The sequence below is a fragment of the Pristiophorus japonicus genome, chromosome 11, assembly GCF_044704955.1.
Source record: "Pristiophorus japonicus isolate sPriJap1 chromosome 11, sPriJap1.hap1, whole genome shotgun sequence".
Taxonomy (NCBI): domain Eukaryota; kingdom Metazoa; phylum Chordata; class Chondrichthyes; family Pristiophoridae; genus Pristiophorus; species Pristiophorus japonicus.
The window spans coordinates 36,562,295-36,580,873 of NC_091987.1; the positions used below are offsets into that span (position 1 = coordinate 36,562,295).

The window sequence follows — 18,579 nt, forward strand, 5'->3', positions numbered from 1 at the left end:
CATTGGCTAATATTGCCAACAGTAATTTCTATCTCCAAAATTCCTTTCATAAAGAGTGATTTGACATTTAATTTTCCTTTTCCCATAAAGTAAAATGTCTGCTGACTTGTATTTTCTGAGGAGGGATATGATTTCACTCTCTAGCTCTTCCCCTTTTTCTCAAGGCTGTACTGAGGAGTACAAGTCTGCTGACATTGGGACTGAATTTGCCGTCAGAGGCATTCCACGGACGGAAGCCCCCTGACAAGCAAAAAATCGATGAACTTACCTTCAGCCACGGGATCCACAGAGACTCACGCTCCTGGGCCTCTATTCGCAGACATGCGTAAAGGCCCACGTATCCCAAGGACACAGGCGGTTCGCAAGTGCCCCTGGGATCACAGGGCTGGCCCAGCCAATCAAAGAAGGGATTCCCATTCATGCTGATGGGGATTCCGTGTAAGCATGAATGGTAATCACATAAAAAATATGTTTAACATAACAAATAAAAAAAAATACATATTTAAAATGAATTAAAACACAATATAATTAAACATTTAAAACAAATATTTAAGTTTTTGAAAAATCAATTAAAATTTTTTGAACAGGCTGAAAATACGTTACCTTATTGTACATGTGTTTTAATGTTTAAATGAATGAAAAAAATATATTTTTATGTTTTTTAAAACTCTTACGCTGGTAAAAGCAGTTTTACTAGGCGTAAGAATTTCACGGGCATTCGCTGGGCAAATAGCCCAACTCTCCACCCACGGAGGTTCTTTTCTCGGTGATGCAGATGATCTGTCAACATTCTTGATACATGCTTGACAACAAGGGCGTTTGGCAGTGCTCAATGGTATATACTTAGCACATGCCTAAACCCGCAATTTGTGTGGCCCTTACAGGTACGTGGGCACCTCGTGCCGCAAATTAGGACCCATTATTAATGTTTACAAATGAGCCTACTTGAAAAAGAGACTGCACCAGCCAATGAACTTACTGGTACCCTCAAATGTAAATGGCCCTGAAATCCCGGTTTCTTCTTCCCGCGGGCGTTCGACGAAAAATAGGAGAAAAGATGCGCACTTACCTTTTGGTCCAACGCTTGCCAGAGATCCCGGACTCGAGGCTTCCTCTTCTTGCACAACGTCACGTTGGGACGTCTGTAGGAGTCACGTGGGTCTGGACATCCAATCACGGTAAAGTATTTTCTCATTTATAGTAATAGGAGTTTCGTAAGTCCGAAATTTCTATTACTATGAATAGAAACATAGAAACATAGAAAATAGGTGCAGGAGCAGGCCATTCAGCCCTTCTAGCCTGCACCGCCATTCAATGAGTTCATGGCTGAACATGAAACTTCAGTACCCCCTTCCTGCTTTCTCGCCATACCCCTTGATCCCCCTAGTAGTAAGGACTACATCTAACTCCCTTTTGAATATATTTAGTGAATTGGCCTCAACTACTTTCTGTGGTAGAGAATTCCACAGGTTCACCACTCTCTGGGTGAAGAAGTTTCTCCTCATCTCGGTCCTAAATGGCTTACCCCTTATCCTTAGACTGTGACCCCTGGTTCTGGACTTCCCCAACATTGGGAACATTCTTCCTGCATCTAACCTGTCTAAACCCGTCAGAATTTTAAACATTTCTATGAGGTCCTCTCTCATTCTTCTGAACTCCAGTGAATACAAGCCCAGTTGATCCAGTCTTTCTTGATAGGTCAGTCCCACCATCCCGGGAATCAGTCTGGTGAATCTTCGCTGCACTCCCTCAATAGCAAGAATGTCCTTCCTCAAGTTAGGAGACCAAAACTGTACACAATACTCCAGGTGTGGCCTCACCAAGGCCCTGTACAACTGTAGCAACACCTCCCTGCCCCTGAACTCAAATCCCCTCGCTATGAAGGCCAACATGCCATTTGCTTTCTTAACCGCCTGCTGTACCTGCATGCCAACCTTCAATGACTGATGTACCATGACACCCAGGTCTCGTTGCACCTTCCCTTTTCCTAATCTGTCACCATTCAGATAATAGTCTGTCTCTCTGTTTTTACCACCAAAGTGGATAACCTCACATTTATCCACATTATACTTCATCTGCCATTCATTTGCCCACTCACCTAACCTATCCAAGTCACTCTGCAGCCTCATAGCATCCTCCTCGCAGCTCACACTGCCACCCAACTTGGTGTCATCCGCAAATTTGGAGATACTACATTTAATCCCCTCGTCTAAATCATTAATGTACAATGTAAACAGCTGGGGCCCCAGCACAGAACCTTGCGGTACCCCACTAGTCACTGCCTGCCATTCTGAAAAGTACCCAATTACTCCTACTCTTTGCTTCCTGTCTGACAACCAGTTCTCAATCCACGTCAGCACACTACCCCTAATCCCATGTGCTTTAACTTTGCACATTAATCTCTTGTGTGGGACCTTGTCGAAAGCCTTCTGAAAGTCCAAATATACCACATCAACTGGTTTGAGAAACACTCCCAAACACCCCAACACCCCAACACCCCAACACTCCAACACTCCAACAAACATTAAAAAAAAACACCTCACATAAGTACATTATAGAAATTAAAGTTGATAGAAATGTTTTTGAAAAAAAATTTGCCGATTTAAAAAAAAAAGTTTTAATTATGGTTTAAAATAAAATTACCTGAGTGGGCAAGGTTCTTAACATAAATATGTATTTTTAATTTTATTTTAATATGTTTTTGATATTTTTTAAAACTCTTACACTAGTAAAAGTAGGCTATGCGCCTGCTTTTGCCAGGTGCAAGAGTTTTAAAGACATTCGCTGGACAAGAGATGGACAAATAGCGCAATCTCTGCCGTGGGAATGTCCTTGGTCCCGAGGTGCGGCCATCTGTCAAGCCAGAAAATTGTCAGGTCGGAAAAGCCGGTTCTCAGCGCCTGCGCATTGCGTGCCGAAAACCGGCTTTTCTGATGCCTTCTCGGGTCCGTACACACTCCGGTCCGTACACACGTCTGGGTTTGCTACTTTGCATGTTGGTTTTCCAATTTCTGCTGGATAAAGTGAAACAATCTTGTTGGTAATAAAATGTCTGCAGGTTACTGTCATTTACACTGGAGGAAGAAGCTTGAGAATCAACCTTCTCTCTTCTCACTCGCTGACCTTGTAAGTTATTGCATTTGCTGAAACCTTCAGCCATGTAAGCACAAAGCTTTCTGATATCTTTCAGATTTTATTTTGCCATAAGGAAGCACCATAAATAAACGATTAGTATAATGCAGCAAAGGATTTGGGGGAATATTTTGTGAGGTTGTTATCTTTTATTAGCTTATTTGCTGCGGCCAACTGCAAGAAGTTGGGAAAAATGCCCACATTGACGTGCCGATAAAATGTATCCTCCAAAGTGGTAAGGCCTTCCAATGGAAACGTCCAGATTACCACAAAGGCAGAGAAATGTCCTCAGTATTTCTGAGGCAGAGCAGGTGTACTACCTTAAATGTGACCAAACTGATTTAGGTGCTGCCTGGGACAGATTTTTCTCCACTTGTATGCTGCAAGATAGATGCACCGTGAGAGAGGTGGAAAGGGTGGTGCAATCTGTTTGCATCGCAGCGTAGTTTGTTTTAATGCTGAAAGGTAACCTCCCCTGCCCACCCACCCCCACCACATGTAATAAATTCTTGCTCATGGCTGAATAAAAGGCCCTAAGGTTTCACCAGTCTCATGAAAATGAGCATTTTTTTCCACCTGTGAGGATTATTTATTACAATTCATCAGCCTGCTTGCACCAGTGTTTGTGAATATGCCGCCGGCTGAGTATATGGTCCCAGAGGGCTGTAGCTGGGTCCATACGTGGCTACCCTCCCTAAGGAAAAGCTTTATTCAATTCCTGGACATTCTAAGCAAAGGTGAGAAGACAGAATGTTTTTGTTTTATTATAGACTTTCTTCTTAACATGTGCCACGTAAAATGTTTTGTGAGATCTAACCAGTTAAAACTGCCTTCTCTTCAACCTGCACAAAATAGGCATACGCCAAAAAGACTGCATTAAAGGGGGGACTGGACAAGACAATGAGTCTCAGGAAGGACCTGTCCGAAATGCAGGAATGGATAGCACAAGCTGAGGAGGAATATTTGGAAAGGGATTTTGAATATAAAACCCCAGAAGAGCTCAAAAAGGCTGTGGAAGAACTCACGGTAAAATTTGCTTGTGTTTTTCATATGTTTTGTTTCAGTTTTAGTAGTTTGGGTGGTGATGCGTACATGCCAATCATCAGCATTTCCTGCTGCCAGAACTTCCCATTTTCTGATTGACAGATTTTGTAGGGAAAAATCAGTGCGAGGTTTATACTTCTCATACAATCCCGAGGACACCTTTGAATGCTGTCCGACACAGCTGTTCTCCACATGGGTGAATGGTCAGGTGATTTCTGTGCTTGGGAGCAAAGGTGAGGCACATATATAAAACATCTCAATAGATGGTTGGATTAATATTGTTTATGCTGGGAAGATTAGATTGGTAAAACCTGTCACCAGCAATAATTCTGGTGGGTTTACAACCAGCTGCTTTTTATATTGCATGAGCCCTTGGAGTGGGGCATGAACCTGCAACCATGAGACTCCGAGTCAAGCATGCCACCAATAGAGCCAATTTGACACAACAATGCTGAAAGGCACCCAAATAAAATTTGCTGGGGTGGGTTGCTCCTGTCTTCAGCATTTGCAGCCCCTTTGGGAATTCTAATCTGCTCCAGCTGTGAAGTGCACTATCATGTATTTCTTTTCCCCCTGCAATGTAAATGTTTAAGAGGGGAGATTGAGTGATGGACACACTTGTATTACTACTTGTTTACACATGAGTTATAAGGTAGGCTGCTATTGAATTGTTAGCTATTTTGGGGGCCATTGCTCAGCATTTTTCTAAATTTCTCGGTTGATATTATCGCAAACATATCCAGCCCAAAGACACTGCGAATGTTTTTATGAGGCCTCCTATAAACAAGAGAAGACATACAAGATTCTGCAACATCATAATATACATCAAGTTGCTTAATCATTTCTTCAGCTCCTCTTCCACTTTTGTCATCTTATGTTGTGGTTGGTTTGCATAGCACATTTCATTATTTTAATATTTGATTAATTTGAACAGGCTATATAATGACTTGAGAATGTTGCACCTCAAAAGTGTTGCAATTTAGTAGCTAAAATGAGAATCTCATTACCTTTTTAATGAGGCTTCCTTAAGTGAAGCATTGAAATGAATGCTTTATTTCGAGCTCTGAGAGTGTACTTTCATGATAATGTATTTAACACTGACTTTTCATTTATTATATTACCACCACCCTCCCCACCCCCCCCCCATTCTCAAATGTTGGATCATTGAGGAATAGTTTTTTTAAACAAAGACAGATTAAAAATGTAGTACTGTTTATGACTTGAAAGAGGCAGGAAGTTTTGGTGGAAAATCTGTATAATTACCATTAGCACCATTAAGTGCGAACACTAACATCTGAGTGCTTTCGCATAAGCACCCAACAAATGTATTTGAAGGAAATAATTAAGGACTGCTGCTTTTCATTGCTAAGAGGAAGCTGCTGATTATTGGGATACCAAGATATTATCCAGGGCAACCCATCTGTACGTTTCAATGGAAACTCCTCGTGAGTTGACTTCTTAATTCTGAACAAACAGTAGTATTGTTTAAAAAAAACTCATCAGTAACCAAAAAACAAATAGCACTTCGATTGCTAAAGACGTTGCTTAGTAACAGCATGATGTACAACCAAAACTTCATTATGTTTCCATGGCAATCTGAATTCTATTATTAATCTACAAAAGTAGCATAGAGTGTTACGTAAAAAAATAATTTCTATGCAAAGAGACAATTATGAGTTGTACAGTTGCAGGTAGCTGATGGCTTAATATAGCTAATTGCCTTTTGTATGGATAGTTGGCATGCGATTGTGTTTGATTCGGAGAACACTCGCAGGATATTAGTGGTGTGGTCACCATGACCTCAGTCTATTACTACCTCTAAACCTCAAGTTGTTTGACACGTGCCTTAAATCTGAGAAGCCTACCCATGATAGAAACAATGGGCCCAAGTTTCAACTGTTGGTTGGAACGGCGCACCTCCGAGAGATGCGCCCAGTTTGTAGAATTAAAAGTGCGCCTAAAAAAAGTACCTCGGTATTCTGGACGGTCTGCAGGGCTCCATTCCACTCGGTGCGGTGCAGCAGATTCAGTGGGGGGGCAGAGCTATAGAAACATAGAAAATAGGTGCAGGAATAGGCCATTCGGCCCTTCGAGCCTGCACCGCCATTCAATGAGTTCATGGCTGAACATGCAACTTCAGTACCCCATTCCTGCTTTCTCGCCATACCCCTTGATCCCCCTAGTAGTAAGGACTACATCTAACTCCTTTTTGAATATATTTAGTGAATTGGTCTCAACAACTTTCTGTGGTAGAGAATTCCACAGGTTCACCACTCTCTGGGTGAAGAAATTTCTCCTCATCTCGGTCCTAAATGGCTTATCCCTTATCCTTAAACTGTGACCCCTGGTTCTGGACTTCCCCAACATTGGGAACATTCTTCCTGCATCTAACCTGCCTAAACCCGTCAGAATTTTAAACGTTTCTATGAGATCCCCTCTCATTCTTCTCAATTCCAGTGAATACAAGCCCAGTTGATCCAGTCTTTCTTGATAAGTCAATCCCGCCATCCCGGGAATCAGTCTGGTGAACCTTCGCTGCACTCCCTCAATAGCAAGAATGTCCTTCCTCAAGTTAGGAGACCAAAACTGTACACAATACTCCAGGTGTGGCCTCACCAAGGCCCTGTACAACTGTAGCAACACTTCCCTGCCCCTGTACTCGCATCCCCTCGCTATGAAGGCCAACATGCCATTTGCTTTCTTAACCGCCTGCTGTACCTGCATGCCAACCTTCAATGACTGATGTACCATGACACCCAGGTCTCGTTGCACCTCCCCTTTTCCTAATCTGTCACCAAAAACCCTGCGTTGAAAAGACTGCCGGCAGCTGCGTGCATGCACAGTGGAGTCTGCGTGCGTGCGCAGTAGCTCCTGGCCCTCCCAGCGCGTCCTGTCTCTGGGTGACCCTATCCCTGGCCGAAGGGACAACGCGATGTTCGCCAACCCTAGCCTGGGCCGAGTGGCCTGCCACACAGGCTGGCCGCTGCCTAACCGCGCATCTGACTACTTGAAAATGTAATCAGGCAGGCAGGCAGGACTGCATGTGCTGCTGTGTGCTGCTGAAAGACTCCCGGTGCTCCCGAACGGATAGGTGCTGCAGTAGGTGAGGTAGGAACTTTTAATTTTTTATTTATTGATTTATTGATTTTTTTTATTTTTTATATTTTATTTATTGATTGATTTATCATTTATTGTTGATGATGGTTCTTTATTTTTAAAAGTGAAGGTGTTTAGTGCTCTCTCTTCCCTCCCGCCCCTCGCCATCTCTGGCTAGCTGCGCTGATTTCTTAACTCTACGCAAGGTTTTTATCAGCGTACAAAAGTGGATACTTACTCCGTTCTAAGTTAATTTGGAGTAACTTTTTGCAGTCTAAACTTGCAAAAAGGTGCAAGTGGCTGGGCACGCCCCCTTTTGAAAAATAAAACTGAACTAAAACAAAACTAAACTAACTCACTGAAACTGGAGCAAACTAAATGTGGATAATTGCAATCTCTAGGATACTCCAAAAAAAAACTAGTTGCTCCAAAAAAATAGGAACAAATCCAGTCGAAACTTGGGCCTAATTTCAACATGTTACTTGCTGTCTTCAGTGAAGGCATAGAGCAAGTATATCCCTATATGCCTAGTGAGAAACCTTTGAGACCAGCAATTTTCTTTAAGCCAGCCAGCAAAGGCTGGTAGTGTACCAATGAACACACCCATCCCTGTTAGGTAAGAAGACCATTTTTATTAAAAGGTCCTGAAAGGAATTTGGACAAGGTTTGGAATAAGATTAAATAATCCATTTGGTGTGACTTGTCAGCCTAAATTTCCTGATTGATACTTTAGCACTGTCATTAATCCAGTTAAAATGAATGGGTCAATGCTGGGGTTAAGTTGATGCCTGGCATAAAAGCTAGTGTCTAATCTCAGGTCCTTACATGGTTCCTGTTTGAAGTGTTGATCGCAGTTATACTTAGCTGCTGGAGTATCATCAGATCAGATGTCCCAAGCAGAATAGTTAATCTCAATTCCTTGCATTAACTTTAAGTGAACATTTATATTGAACTTTGATTGTAAGCTGTCTGGTTGTGGAAGGTAGTCCCCAGTACAGTTAATGTAATCTTTTCAGTGCTAACGGAACAGTACTTCTCGAGAGGTAACAATCTCGAAATCATCCTCAACAGATGCTTCAGGAAATTCCATCATTTTAAATCTGGAATTTCAGCACCCTTATTGAGCTGCTTAGAGTGTGATAGGGTAAAGAATGGATTTGGAGAGGAAAATGTCAAGTAGCTCTTCTACGGTACCATTCAGGTCTCAATATTTCAGACTCTTACTAGAAGGAGGAGTTATTTACAATATTAGATAGCTCACAATAGAGTGGGGTATTGGCAGCCCTTTGCTTGTATTTAAATTTCTGGCTAGGCAAGTGACTCCAGGTCATGATCCACAAATAATAATGGCAAAAATAAAAGGCAGGCTTTCAGAAGTTATGGTTTGCTTGTCCTTCAATTACTATTCCTCGCTCCTCAATGAGATATTATAAAAAAATGTTAAATTCCACCCAGTCCCTGTGTCTATAAATTGGGTCGGAGATTTCACAGTTGAATGCTGATAACCATTGCAAATATCTGTTATCCAATGGATCATCAACAATCTTTCTTCTCAACAAATGATTGCATTGGATCACAGCAAATGGTAATGTTTTTCTTCCAGTAGTATGTTCTTGACTTGGGGAGGGTTGAAGAAATGCAGAAAAGGGGCAGTTATATATGGTGTAAACATGTTTGCAGTTTGTAATGTGAGTCCTCATTGGTGTCGTTACATGCAATTCATTTTATAGAGAGCCAAGGAAGAAGTTTCGCAGAAGGAGATGAAGGTGAAGCTCCTGAGTGATGGCGTTAACAGTTTCATCGCGAAGGCTCCACCTGCAGCCCATGAAGCTCTGAAGTCGGAGCTGGATATGCTGACAGGCAACTACCAGCGGCTCTGCAGCAGACTGAATAGAAAATGCAAGACTCTTGAGGTCAGTTCTTGGATTACAGCGGGCCTTTACTTTTCTTTTCATCAAGCATGTTACTAAAACGATTGTGAACTACTTCTGGATGAACAGTTATTGGTTATATATATCAAGTAATGTGAAGAAAGCACCACTAACCAGTGCTACAACAAGCTTGGAAAAATGCCCAGTATTTTAAAGGGGTACTCTTATCTAATTTCTGGGGATGTTGGAGGCAATGTAGGAGCTGGTGAAAACAGTGGTGACAGCAAGAGTCCATTGTTGTATTAAATAGTCACATAGGATGTCCTTGTCAAACACTGTAATATGACCCTATACTCAATGAGGGATTTGTAGTTTCCAAGAAAAACATAATTCCCAATTTGTTTGTGTGCGCGAGTGAGGGGTGAGAAGGGTGTTGGCGGTGGCGGGGGTGGGTTGCGGATTGGCTGTTTGTATCTCCTATCATGGCAAAGACGGTATCGGCCTGTCAGAAGTTTCTTCGATTTAGCTCGGTTAGTGTAATGTACAAATCTCTATATTATCAAAATGTTGCCATGGCGCATCTGGTTTATCCTTCATTGCACATAACATAACATAAGAACATAAGAATTAGGAACAGGAGTCGGCCATCTAGCCCCTCGAGCCTGCTCCACCATTCAACAAGATCATGGCTGATCTGGCCGTGGACTCAGCTCCACTTACCCGCCCGCTCCCCATAACCCTTAATTCCTTTAAAATTGCACTGATGAGTAGAGACCCAACCTCCTCTGAAAGTTAAAAATGTGATGGATATTAAATGCAAATTCTTTTTTTAATTTAATGAAATGTTTTTGTTATCACAAATGTTGGTTATTTCTCCACTGTACTGCTCATTTCTCTATAAAGAATGTTCCTGTACTTTTGGAAGATGCTGTACAATTGAATAGGAAATTTATTACATCCTATTGCTTGATTCTTGTGCATCGTGTTTTATTTTGTCTTCAATTCTAATTTTGGATCCCCTATGTTCAATCTTAGGAGGTGTGGTCATGTTGGTGTGAATTACTGTCCTATATGGAGGCAGAAAATCTATGGCTTGATGAACTGGAGCTTAAACTCAGGGAAACAGAGAACCTTCAGGGAGGCGCAGAAGAGATTTCTGAGGCACTTGATGTAAGTAATTGTGCCTGCAGACTTACTTGCACAAATCCTCCATTTGGTATTCATTGAGAAATCATATTAACTGGGGGAATAAAAACTTTCAAATGCTACAATTTCCTTTGCATTTAGTAGTTCAAATTTTCAATGCTGTGTGATTAGTTCAGTTTGAACATTACCGACGGTTCCTTTTTAAATCTGAGTGGTGAAATAATAAAATTCCAGGAAGTCTCGGTCAGTCTTTTCTAGGATATAAAAAGGAGCTGCTCTGTTTAAATGTAAGCATTTGGTTCTTTTCAAACTGAATTCTCAATCAAATCGGTATGAAACTTGTAAAAGAGAGAAACATTGATTTGAATTTTCAAGTGTAGATTAATTAGGCTCCCACAGTGCAAAGAAATTGAATGAAAATAATCAGTGTGCTACTTAAGATTTAGTTACAAAGGGCTCAATTTTCCCCAATGCCATTTTTTTGCATATTTGAAGAGTTACGCGCGTTTTTTGGCGGCCCTACTACGCCAAAAAAGTCGAAAGTTTCCCCGTTTTAACTTGTGAATGTGGCCAAGCTCTGTGGGTGGAGCCTAAGATGTGCGGCGAAAAGATCGGGTTGCCAGGGTAATGAGGGGCTCACTGGGCTGAGGCTGGAAAGTAACACATGCAACACATTCTGGCCAGCTCACAGCAACCTGCACAAGCAGCTTGCACATTGCAGCTTAGCAACATGAAAATATTAGAGTCTTTGTACAAAAGTAAACTGAATTGGAAAGGCCGCCTTCCACACCCCCCACCCCCTTGCCAGTGCTCCTAGCCCGGGCCGAAAAGCCTCCCTTCCCCCTCACCCCGGAGCCGGTGCTGCTCCTAGCCCGGGCCGAAAGGCCTCCGTCCCCCCCGGAGCCGGTGCTGCTCCTAGCCCGGGCCAAAAGGGTGGACAGACCAGACCAGAAGCCCCACATTAAAGTTAATTCAAGATTAAAGACAAAAAGGAGATTGTTACAGTATTACAGAACCAGTAGGTAAAAGAGGTTATAATAACCCACTCTCTCTCCCTCTCTGCTGCTACTGTCCCGGCCGTTGAACTGGATCTTCTACACTGATTCTCTGACCTGAGCTGATTTTGTTAACTGCCCAGAAGATTTTTCAGAGCAGACACATACGCCGTCTTAAGGTTATGCCCCCAATGAGGTAAAAAAAATCGTGGCTTAAAAAAAACTAACCTAAGTGAATTGCACTAGCGCAGAAACTTTGGGGAAACTTGGAAATTTAAATTTACTCCAAATAACGGTGCACGTCTAAAAAATGGCATAGTTAGTTAGCATATTTCTTAAAGGTTGTGATCCTTATTTTTTTCCATTCTGAATTAAGACGAAAAATGTTTACTGTAAATATATAACTATTATATGACTTCTTTACGTGCTTGTTCATTACTTGCTTACTATTTTAAACTTAAAAGGCAGTTTTCTGCCTTCGAGGAGAGAATTAAAATATGGAGGCTTAGATAACTCTTGCAGCTCAAAAAAAATTACTAAACAGGGTTTGCTGCTCATTTTCTTTGTCATTTTACCGAAAGATTATCTAGATCCTATCAAGAATTATGAGCAGGTGTAGGCCATATGGCCCTTAGAGCCTGTTCCGCCAGTCAATAAGATCAGGGCTGATCTTTGACCTCAACTCCACTTTCTCGCCTGATCCCCATATTCCTTGATTCCCCGAGAATCCAAAAATCTATCTTTCTCAGCCTTGAATCTGCTCATCGACTCAGCATCCACAACCCTCTGGGGTAGAGAATTCCAAAGATTCACAACTCTGCGTGAAGAAATTTCTCCTCATCTCAATCTGAAATAGTCACCCCCTTATCCTGAGACAATGTTCCCTAGTTCTAGACTCTCCAGCCAGAGGAAACAACCTCACAGCATCTACCTTGTCAATCCCCCTCAGCATCTTATCCGTTTCAATGAGATCACCTCTCAGTCTTCAAAATTGCAAAGCGTATAGGACCAATCTACTCAATCTCTGCTCGTAAGACAACCCTCTCATCCCAGGGATCAATCCAGTGAACAGTCGTTGCACCCCCTCTAAGGCATATATGTCCTTTCTCAGATAAGGAGTTCAAAACTGTGCACAGTAGTCCAGGTGTGGTCTCACCAAAACCCTGTACAATTGTACTAAGACGCCCTTACACTTGTACTCCAACCCCCTTGCAATAAAGGCCAACATGCTATATGGCTTCCTAATTACTTGCTGTACCTGCATGCTAAGTTTTTGTGTTTCCTGTATGAGGGCACCTAAATCTCTCTGAACACTAACACTTAATAGTGTCTCACCATTTAAAAAAAATATTCTGTTTTTCTATTCATCCTACCAAAGTGAATAACCTCACATTTCCCCACATTATATTCCATTTGCCACCTAATTGCCCACTCACATAGCATGTCTATATCCCATTGCAGGCTCTGAAATTGGCCAGCCTTGCACCTGTTTTTTCGGCAATATTTTGCCTTTTTTGACGGTAAAAGGTATTCACCTAAATTGGCCAAAGTTGTGTGCCGGAGGTTTTGAAATACCGCTGAAAAGCAGATCATCGTTATGTAACGCCAAACAAAGTGATATCGCTTTAAATTGGCTGTTCAGCGCACCCATATTCTGTGTGGAAAGAATCGCCCGAGAAAAGCCTGCGTTGCAGCCCCAGAAACAGCGGTAACATAGAAACATAGAAACATAAGTATGAAGATCTGCAAAAAAGGTAAGTTAAAGTTTTTATTTTTAAATTATTTTTCAGCGATTACTTAGTTAAGGGTCTTGTAAATGTTTTGTGATTTAAAAAATTTTTTTAAAGCAATTTTTTTTTCCACCGCGAATCCTCGTGCAACACCGATTTTTACCATTGGGCGTATTTTGTTACCAATTTTATACTTTTAAAAAAGAGCGGTATTTGTAATGGTATTTTTGATGAAAAATGCTAAAAAAAATACCGCTATCACCAAAAGACCAATTTCTAGTCCTTTGTGTCTTCCTCCCAGTTTACTTCCCTCCTAGCTTTGTCTCATCAGCAAACTTGGGTACATTACACTTGATCCCTTCATCTAAGTCACTAATATAGATTGTAAATAGCTGAGGACCAAGCACTGATCCTTGCGGCACCCCATTTGTTACAGCCTGCCATAGTATGTTCGAGACAGAGACCGAATTTTTTGAATATTAAGGGAATCGAGGGAAATGGGGAAGTGCAGGAAAGTGGAACTGAGGTTGAAGATCAGCAATGATCTTATTGAATGGCAGAGCAGACGCGAGGGGCCGAATGGCCTACTCCTGCTCCTAATTCTTATGTTCTTTTCTCGGAGATGCATGCAATCTGTCAAGACAGATCGTAAGTTCCGGGTTTTAGCGCATGCGTTCGCGTACCTAAACTGGGAACTTGCGTTGCCCCCGCGGGCACATGCACACCTCATACACACCCATTGGGGCCGCAAATTGCGGCCCATTCTGATTTTTTTAAGTGCCCTGTTCCTCTATACACCATCAGTCATTAGCCCTGATAATAGATTGTGTGTTCAATAGCCTAATAATTGAATAATGCCTCAGTAAATACGTTGACTATGTCCTGGAGTTCAGCCTCTGTGTGTGCACAGACGCAGGCATCATCTGCATACTGTAGCTCGACGACAGAGATTGGAGTGGTCTTTCACCTGGCCTGGAGATGGCGAAGGTTGAACAGCTTCCCACTGATTCTGTAGTTAAGCTCCCCGCTGGAATGGAACTAATCAACTGTGAGGTGGAGCATGGCAGCGAGGAAGATTGAGAAGAGGGTTGGGGCGATGACGCGGCCTTGCTTGACCCCGGTCTGGATGTGAATTGGGTCTGTGGTGGATCCGTTGGTAAGGATCATGGCTTGCATATCGTCGTGGAGCAGACGGAGGATGGTGACGTATTTTTGGGGGCATCCAAAACGGAGGAGGATGCTCCATAGACCCCCGTGGTTGATAGTGTCAAAGGCCTTTGTAAGGTCAAAGAAGGCCATGCATAAGGGCTGGCGCTGTTCCCTGCATTTTTCCTGCAGCTGTCGCGTTGCAAAAATCATGTCCGTTGTACCCCGGACGCGGACCATGCCTGCATCTGTGCACACACAGGCTGAACTCCAGGACATAGTCGACGTATTTACCGAGGCATATGAATACATGGGCCTTACGCTAAACATTAGTAAGACAAAGGTCCTCCACCAGCCTGTCCTCGCCGCACAGCACTGCCCCCCAGTCATCAAGATCCACAGCATGGCCCTGGACAACGTGGACCACTTCCCCTCTCTCGCGAGCCTCCTATCAACAAGAGCAGGCACTGACGACGAGATGCAACACCGCTTCCAGTGCGCCAGTCCAGCCTTCGGCCGCCTGAGGAAAAGAGTGTTTGAAGACCAGTCCCTCAAAACTGTCACCAAGCTCATGGTCTACAGGGCCATAGTAATACCCGCCCTCCTGTATGGCTCAGAGATGTGGACCATGTACAGTAGACACCAAGTCGCTGGAGAAATACCACCAGCGATGTCTCCAAGATCCTGCAAATCCCCTGGGAGGACAGACGCACAAACGTTAGTGTCCTCATCCAGGCCAACATCCCCAGCATTGAAGCACTGACCACACTTGATCAGCTCCGTTGGGCAGGCCCCATAGCTTGCATGCCAGACAGGAGACTCCCAGAGCAAGCGCTCTACTCGGAACTCATCTGCGGCAAACGAGCCAAAGGCAGGCAGAGGAAACATTACAAGGACACCCTCAAAGCCTCCCTGCTAAAGTGTGACATCCCCACTGACACCTGGGAGTCCCTGGCCATAGACCGCCCTAAGTGGAGGAAGTGTATTCGGGAGAGCGCTGAGCTCCTCGAGTATCGTCGGCGAGAACTTGCAGAAATCAAGCGCAGGCAGGAGAAGGAGCGTGCGGCAAACCAGGCTCCCTGCCCACCCTCTCCCTCAACGGCTATCTGTCCCACCTGTGACAGAGACTGTGGTTCTCGTATTGGACTGTTCAGCCACCCAAGAACTCATGGTAAGAGTGGAAGCAAGTCTTCCTCGATTCCGAGGGACTGCCTATGATGATGATGAATTGAATAATAGTTAAACTTTGTATGATGGCTAAAAGACTTGCGTATGTAAAATTAACTGAAAATACATCATTTATTGCCAACAAAGGATAGCAATGCTTCAAGTAGAACACTGATTTAGAAATAGTTGCTAGGGACCAGAGTAAGAACTTTTCATACACTCGGAGAAAGAATGGACATGTTCACAGAAATCATTCTGAGGTGTTCAGAGACTTGAGGTGTAGGTATTGGGAGGGTAACGTGTAACCTGTGGCCAGTTTCGGAGCTGTCATTGACAGAGCACAACTTCAGGATTTCTGCACAAGCCTGTGCTTCAATCTCTAAGTTTTGCGGCAGTTTCAAAGGTAGAATGCTACAAATTCAGTTTGTTTCTGTCATTGTGTGTGGAGAGGTCAGTATATATATATACAAATGCAAGCCATTTTATTCCTTTTATCTTGCTTTGAAGTGAGACTTGACAGCACTCGAGCATGAATTATGTGGTACAGTTCCACTTCACTGAGCTTATCGTCCTTTTGAAATGTTTTACTAATCAAAATATTTACAGGCTTATCTCTGCTATGGGCTTATCTCCACTCTTACTAAATGGTCGGAAGTTGATCAACTGTTTTGCTGTTATCTGAATTCACTGATGTGTTATAGCCTTGTATCACATACTAACCTATGTATATTTACATATATTTATGTAAAAACACAACCTACCTGATAAAGCTGTACTTCTTCGTCATTTACTTCTCGTGTTCTGGATTTGTTTCAGTCCCTGGAAAGTGTCATGCGTCATCCAGAGGATAATCAAAATCAAATCCGTGAGTTGGCGCAGACACTGACTGATGGTGAAATCCTGGATGAGCTGATCAATGAAAAGCTTGAGACATTCAATACTCGTTGGGAGGAGCTCTTGCAACAGGTGAGGCGGATGCATCGCTGTATGTTCAAATGACTTAATAATCCTTGGATGATATTACTGTTTATGTTTTTGATAGGGCTTCATGGCACTGGCCAGGATCAAGTAAAACAAACCTTTTAGAAAGATTTGGTTTTTTGCCAAGCTTTTTACTGAATTGTGCTAAGTTTACGCATTTTCTTGGGCAACAATACAATGTGGATCGCAAACTATTTGCATATACATAGTAACAGTTTCAGCCAAGAGGAGACATTAGGTCCATTTAGCCTATCTATTTGCAGTATTTCCTTTGGTGCATTTCTAATAATCCTGTACAAGGTATAAATGTTACGCTGATCTGTACATTTGGTCACGAGTAAGTATTGATAGGGTTCAGGTCTTTCATTGGCTGAAGGGCTGGATTAAGTTGTAAGGCATTGAATATGAATGGAATTTGCACAATGTGCTTTACATAGAAGTAATCAGTTGTGCTGTGTGATGTTGCAGGTAATCTGTTGTCTGTGTGTCACAGAGTTCTCCTGCCATCATAAATGTTCTTAATTAGTTACCAAGCCTTTCAGGAGTCCATCAATTTTCTTGATTAGTCCTTCAGATAGACTGAAAGTTTGGGAGTCAAACTTTTGAAGTTTTTTTCTCCGATCTGGTGTAGCAATTCAGTGCAGTGTAGTGCCCCCTATAGTAAGTAACCCGATGAAGAGTAAGCAAGGATGAGACCAGTTTCAGTGATTATTGTGATGGACGAATCCAAAGTGGAACCCCCTGAATGGGAGTCCAGTAATCTTCTCACAAGCAGCCACAGTTAGTGCTCTCTCAGTCAGCTCTTTACAGTGCAAACCTACCGGACAGTAGTTTTTGCCATTGTCCCTGGCCTACTCCCAATTCGTAAGTCATCCTAGCAACAGTAAAACTATATCCAGTTTAGTGGTGGCTCTGGGAATTGATTTATATTTCTCTGGTGCATACTGAAAATTTTCAGGACAATTTTGTGTTATATTGATATTGAGCATAACATTTTTCACTTGTTTCATCTTCAAAAGGGAGGGTGAACAGCCAGTTGTCATGGTGCACATAGGTACCAACGATATGTGTAAACAACGGGATGAGGTTCTACGAGATGAATTTAGGGAGCAAGGAGCTAAATTAAAAAGTAAGACCTCAAAAGTAGTAATCTGAGGATTGCTACCAGTGCCACTTGCAAGTCAGAGTAGGAATTGCAGGATAGCTCAGATAAATACGTGGCTTGAGGAATGGTGCAGAAGGGAGGGATTCAAATTCCTGGGGCATTGGAACCGGTTCTGGGGGAGGTGGGACCAGTACAAACCGGACAGTCTGCACCTGGGCAGGTCCGGAACCAATGTCCTAGGGGGAGTGTTTGCTAGTGCTGTTGGGGAGGAGTTAAACTAATATGGCAGGGGGATGGGAACCAATGCAGGGAGGCAGATGGAAATAAAAGGGAGACAGAAGCAAAAGATAGAACGGAGAAGAGTAAAAGTGGAGGGCAGAGAAACCCAAGGCAAAAAACAAAAAGGGCCACATTGCAGCAAAATTCTAAAGGGGCAAAGTGTGTTAAAAAGACAAGCTTGAAGGCTCTGTGCTTCAATGCGAGGAGTATTCGGAATAACGTGGACGAATGAACTGCACAGATAGCAGTTAATGGATATGTAATTGGCATCACAGAGACATGGCTCCAGGGTGACCAAGGCTGGGAAGTCAACATCCAGGGGTATTCAACATTTAGGAAAGATAGACAGAAAGGAAAAGGAGGCAGGGTGGCGTTGCTGGTTAAAGAGGAAATTAATGCATTAATAAGGAAGGACATTGGCTTGGATGATGTGGAATCAGTATGGGTGGAGCTGCGGAATACCAAAGGGCAGAAAACGCTGGTGGGAGCTTTGTACAGACCACCAAACAGTAGTAGTAAGGTTGGGGGGGGGGCGGGGAGCGGGTGTCGGGTCTGGTCTGGTCCGGAGGCAGGGGGGGGGGGGGGGGTGGGTGTCGGGTCTGGTCCGGAGGCAGGGCGGGGGGGGAGCGGGTGTCGGGTCTGGTCCAGAGGCGGGGGGGGGGGGGGGGGTGTCGGGTCTGGTCTGGTCCAGAGGCAGGGCGGGGGGGGAGCGGGTGTTGGGTCTGGTCTGGTCCGGAGGCAGGGGGGTGGCGGGGAGCGGGTGTCGGGTCTGGTCCGGAGGCAGGGCGGGGGGGGAGCGGGTGTCGGGTCTGGTCCGGAGGCAGGGCGGGGGGGGAGCGGGTGTCGGGTCTGGTCTGGTCCGGAGGAACGGGGGGGGGGGGGAGCGG

The 18,579-nt window shown here is 43.5% G+C and overlaps 1 protein-coding gene across 12 annotated transcripts in view; it reads left to right on the plus strand.

Moving 5' to 3' along the window:
* The window catches only part of dmd (dystrophin), a 2,299,423-nt gene that overhangs the window by 1,042,700 nt on the left and 1,238,144 nt on the right, over positions 1-18,579 (plus strand). For 11 of the 12 annotated variants that reach the window (XM_070893344.1, XM_070893337.1, XM_070893339.1 and 8 more), the window contains 4 exons: positions 3,988-4,158; positions 9,003-9,185; positions 10,179-10,313; positions 16,144-16,293. In XM_070893344.1, coding sequence (XP_070749445.1) covers positions 3,988-4,158; positions 9,003-9,185; positions 10,179-10,313; positions 16,144-16,293 — 639 coding nt within the window. The remainder of the gene's footprint in view (positions 1-3,987; positions 4,159-9,002; positions 9,186-10,178; positions 10,314-16,143; positions 16,294-18,579) is intronic. The other variant, XM_070893348.1, reaches the window with a different exon arrangement.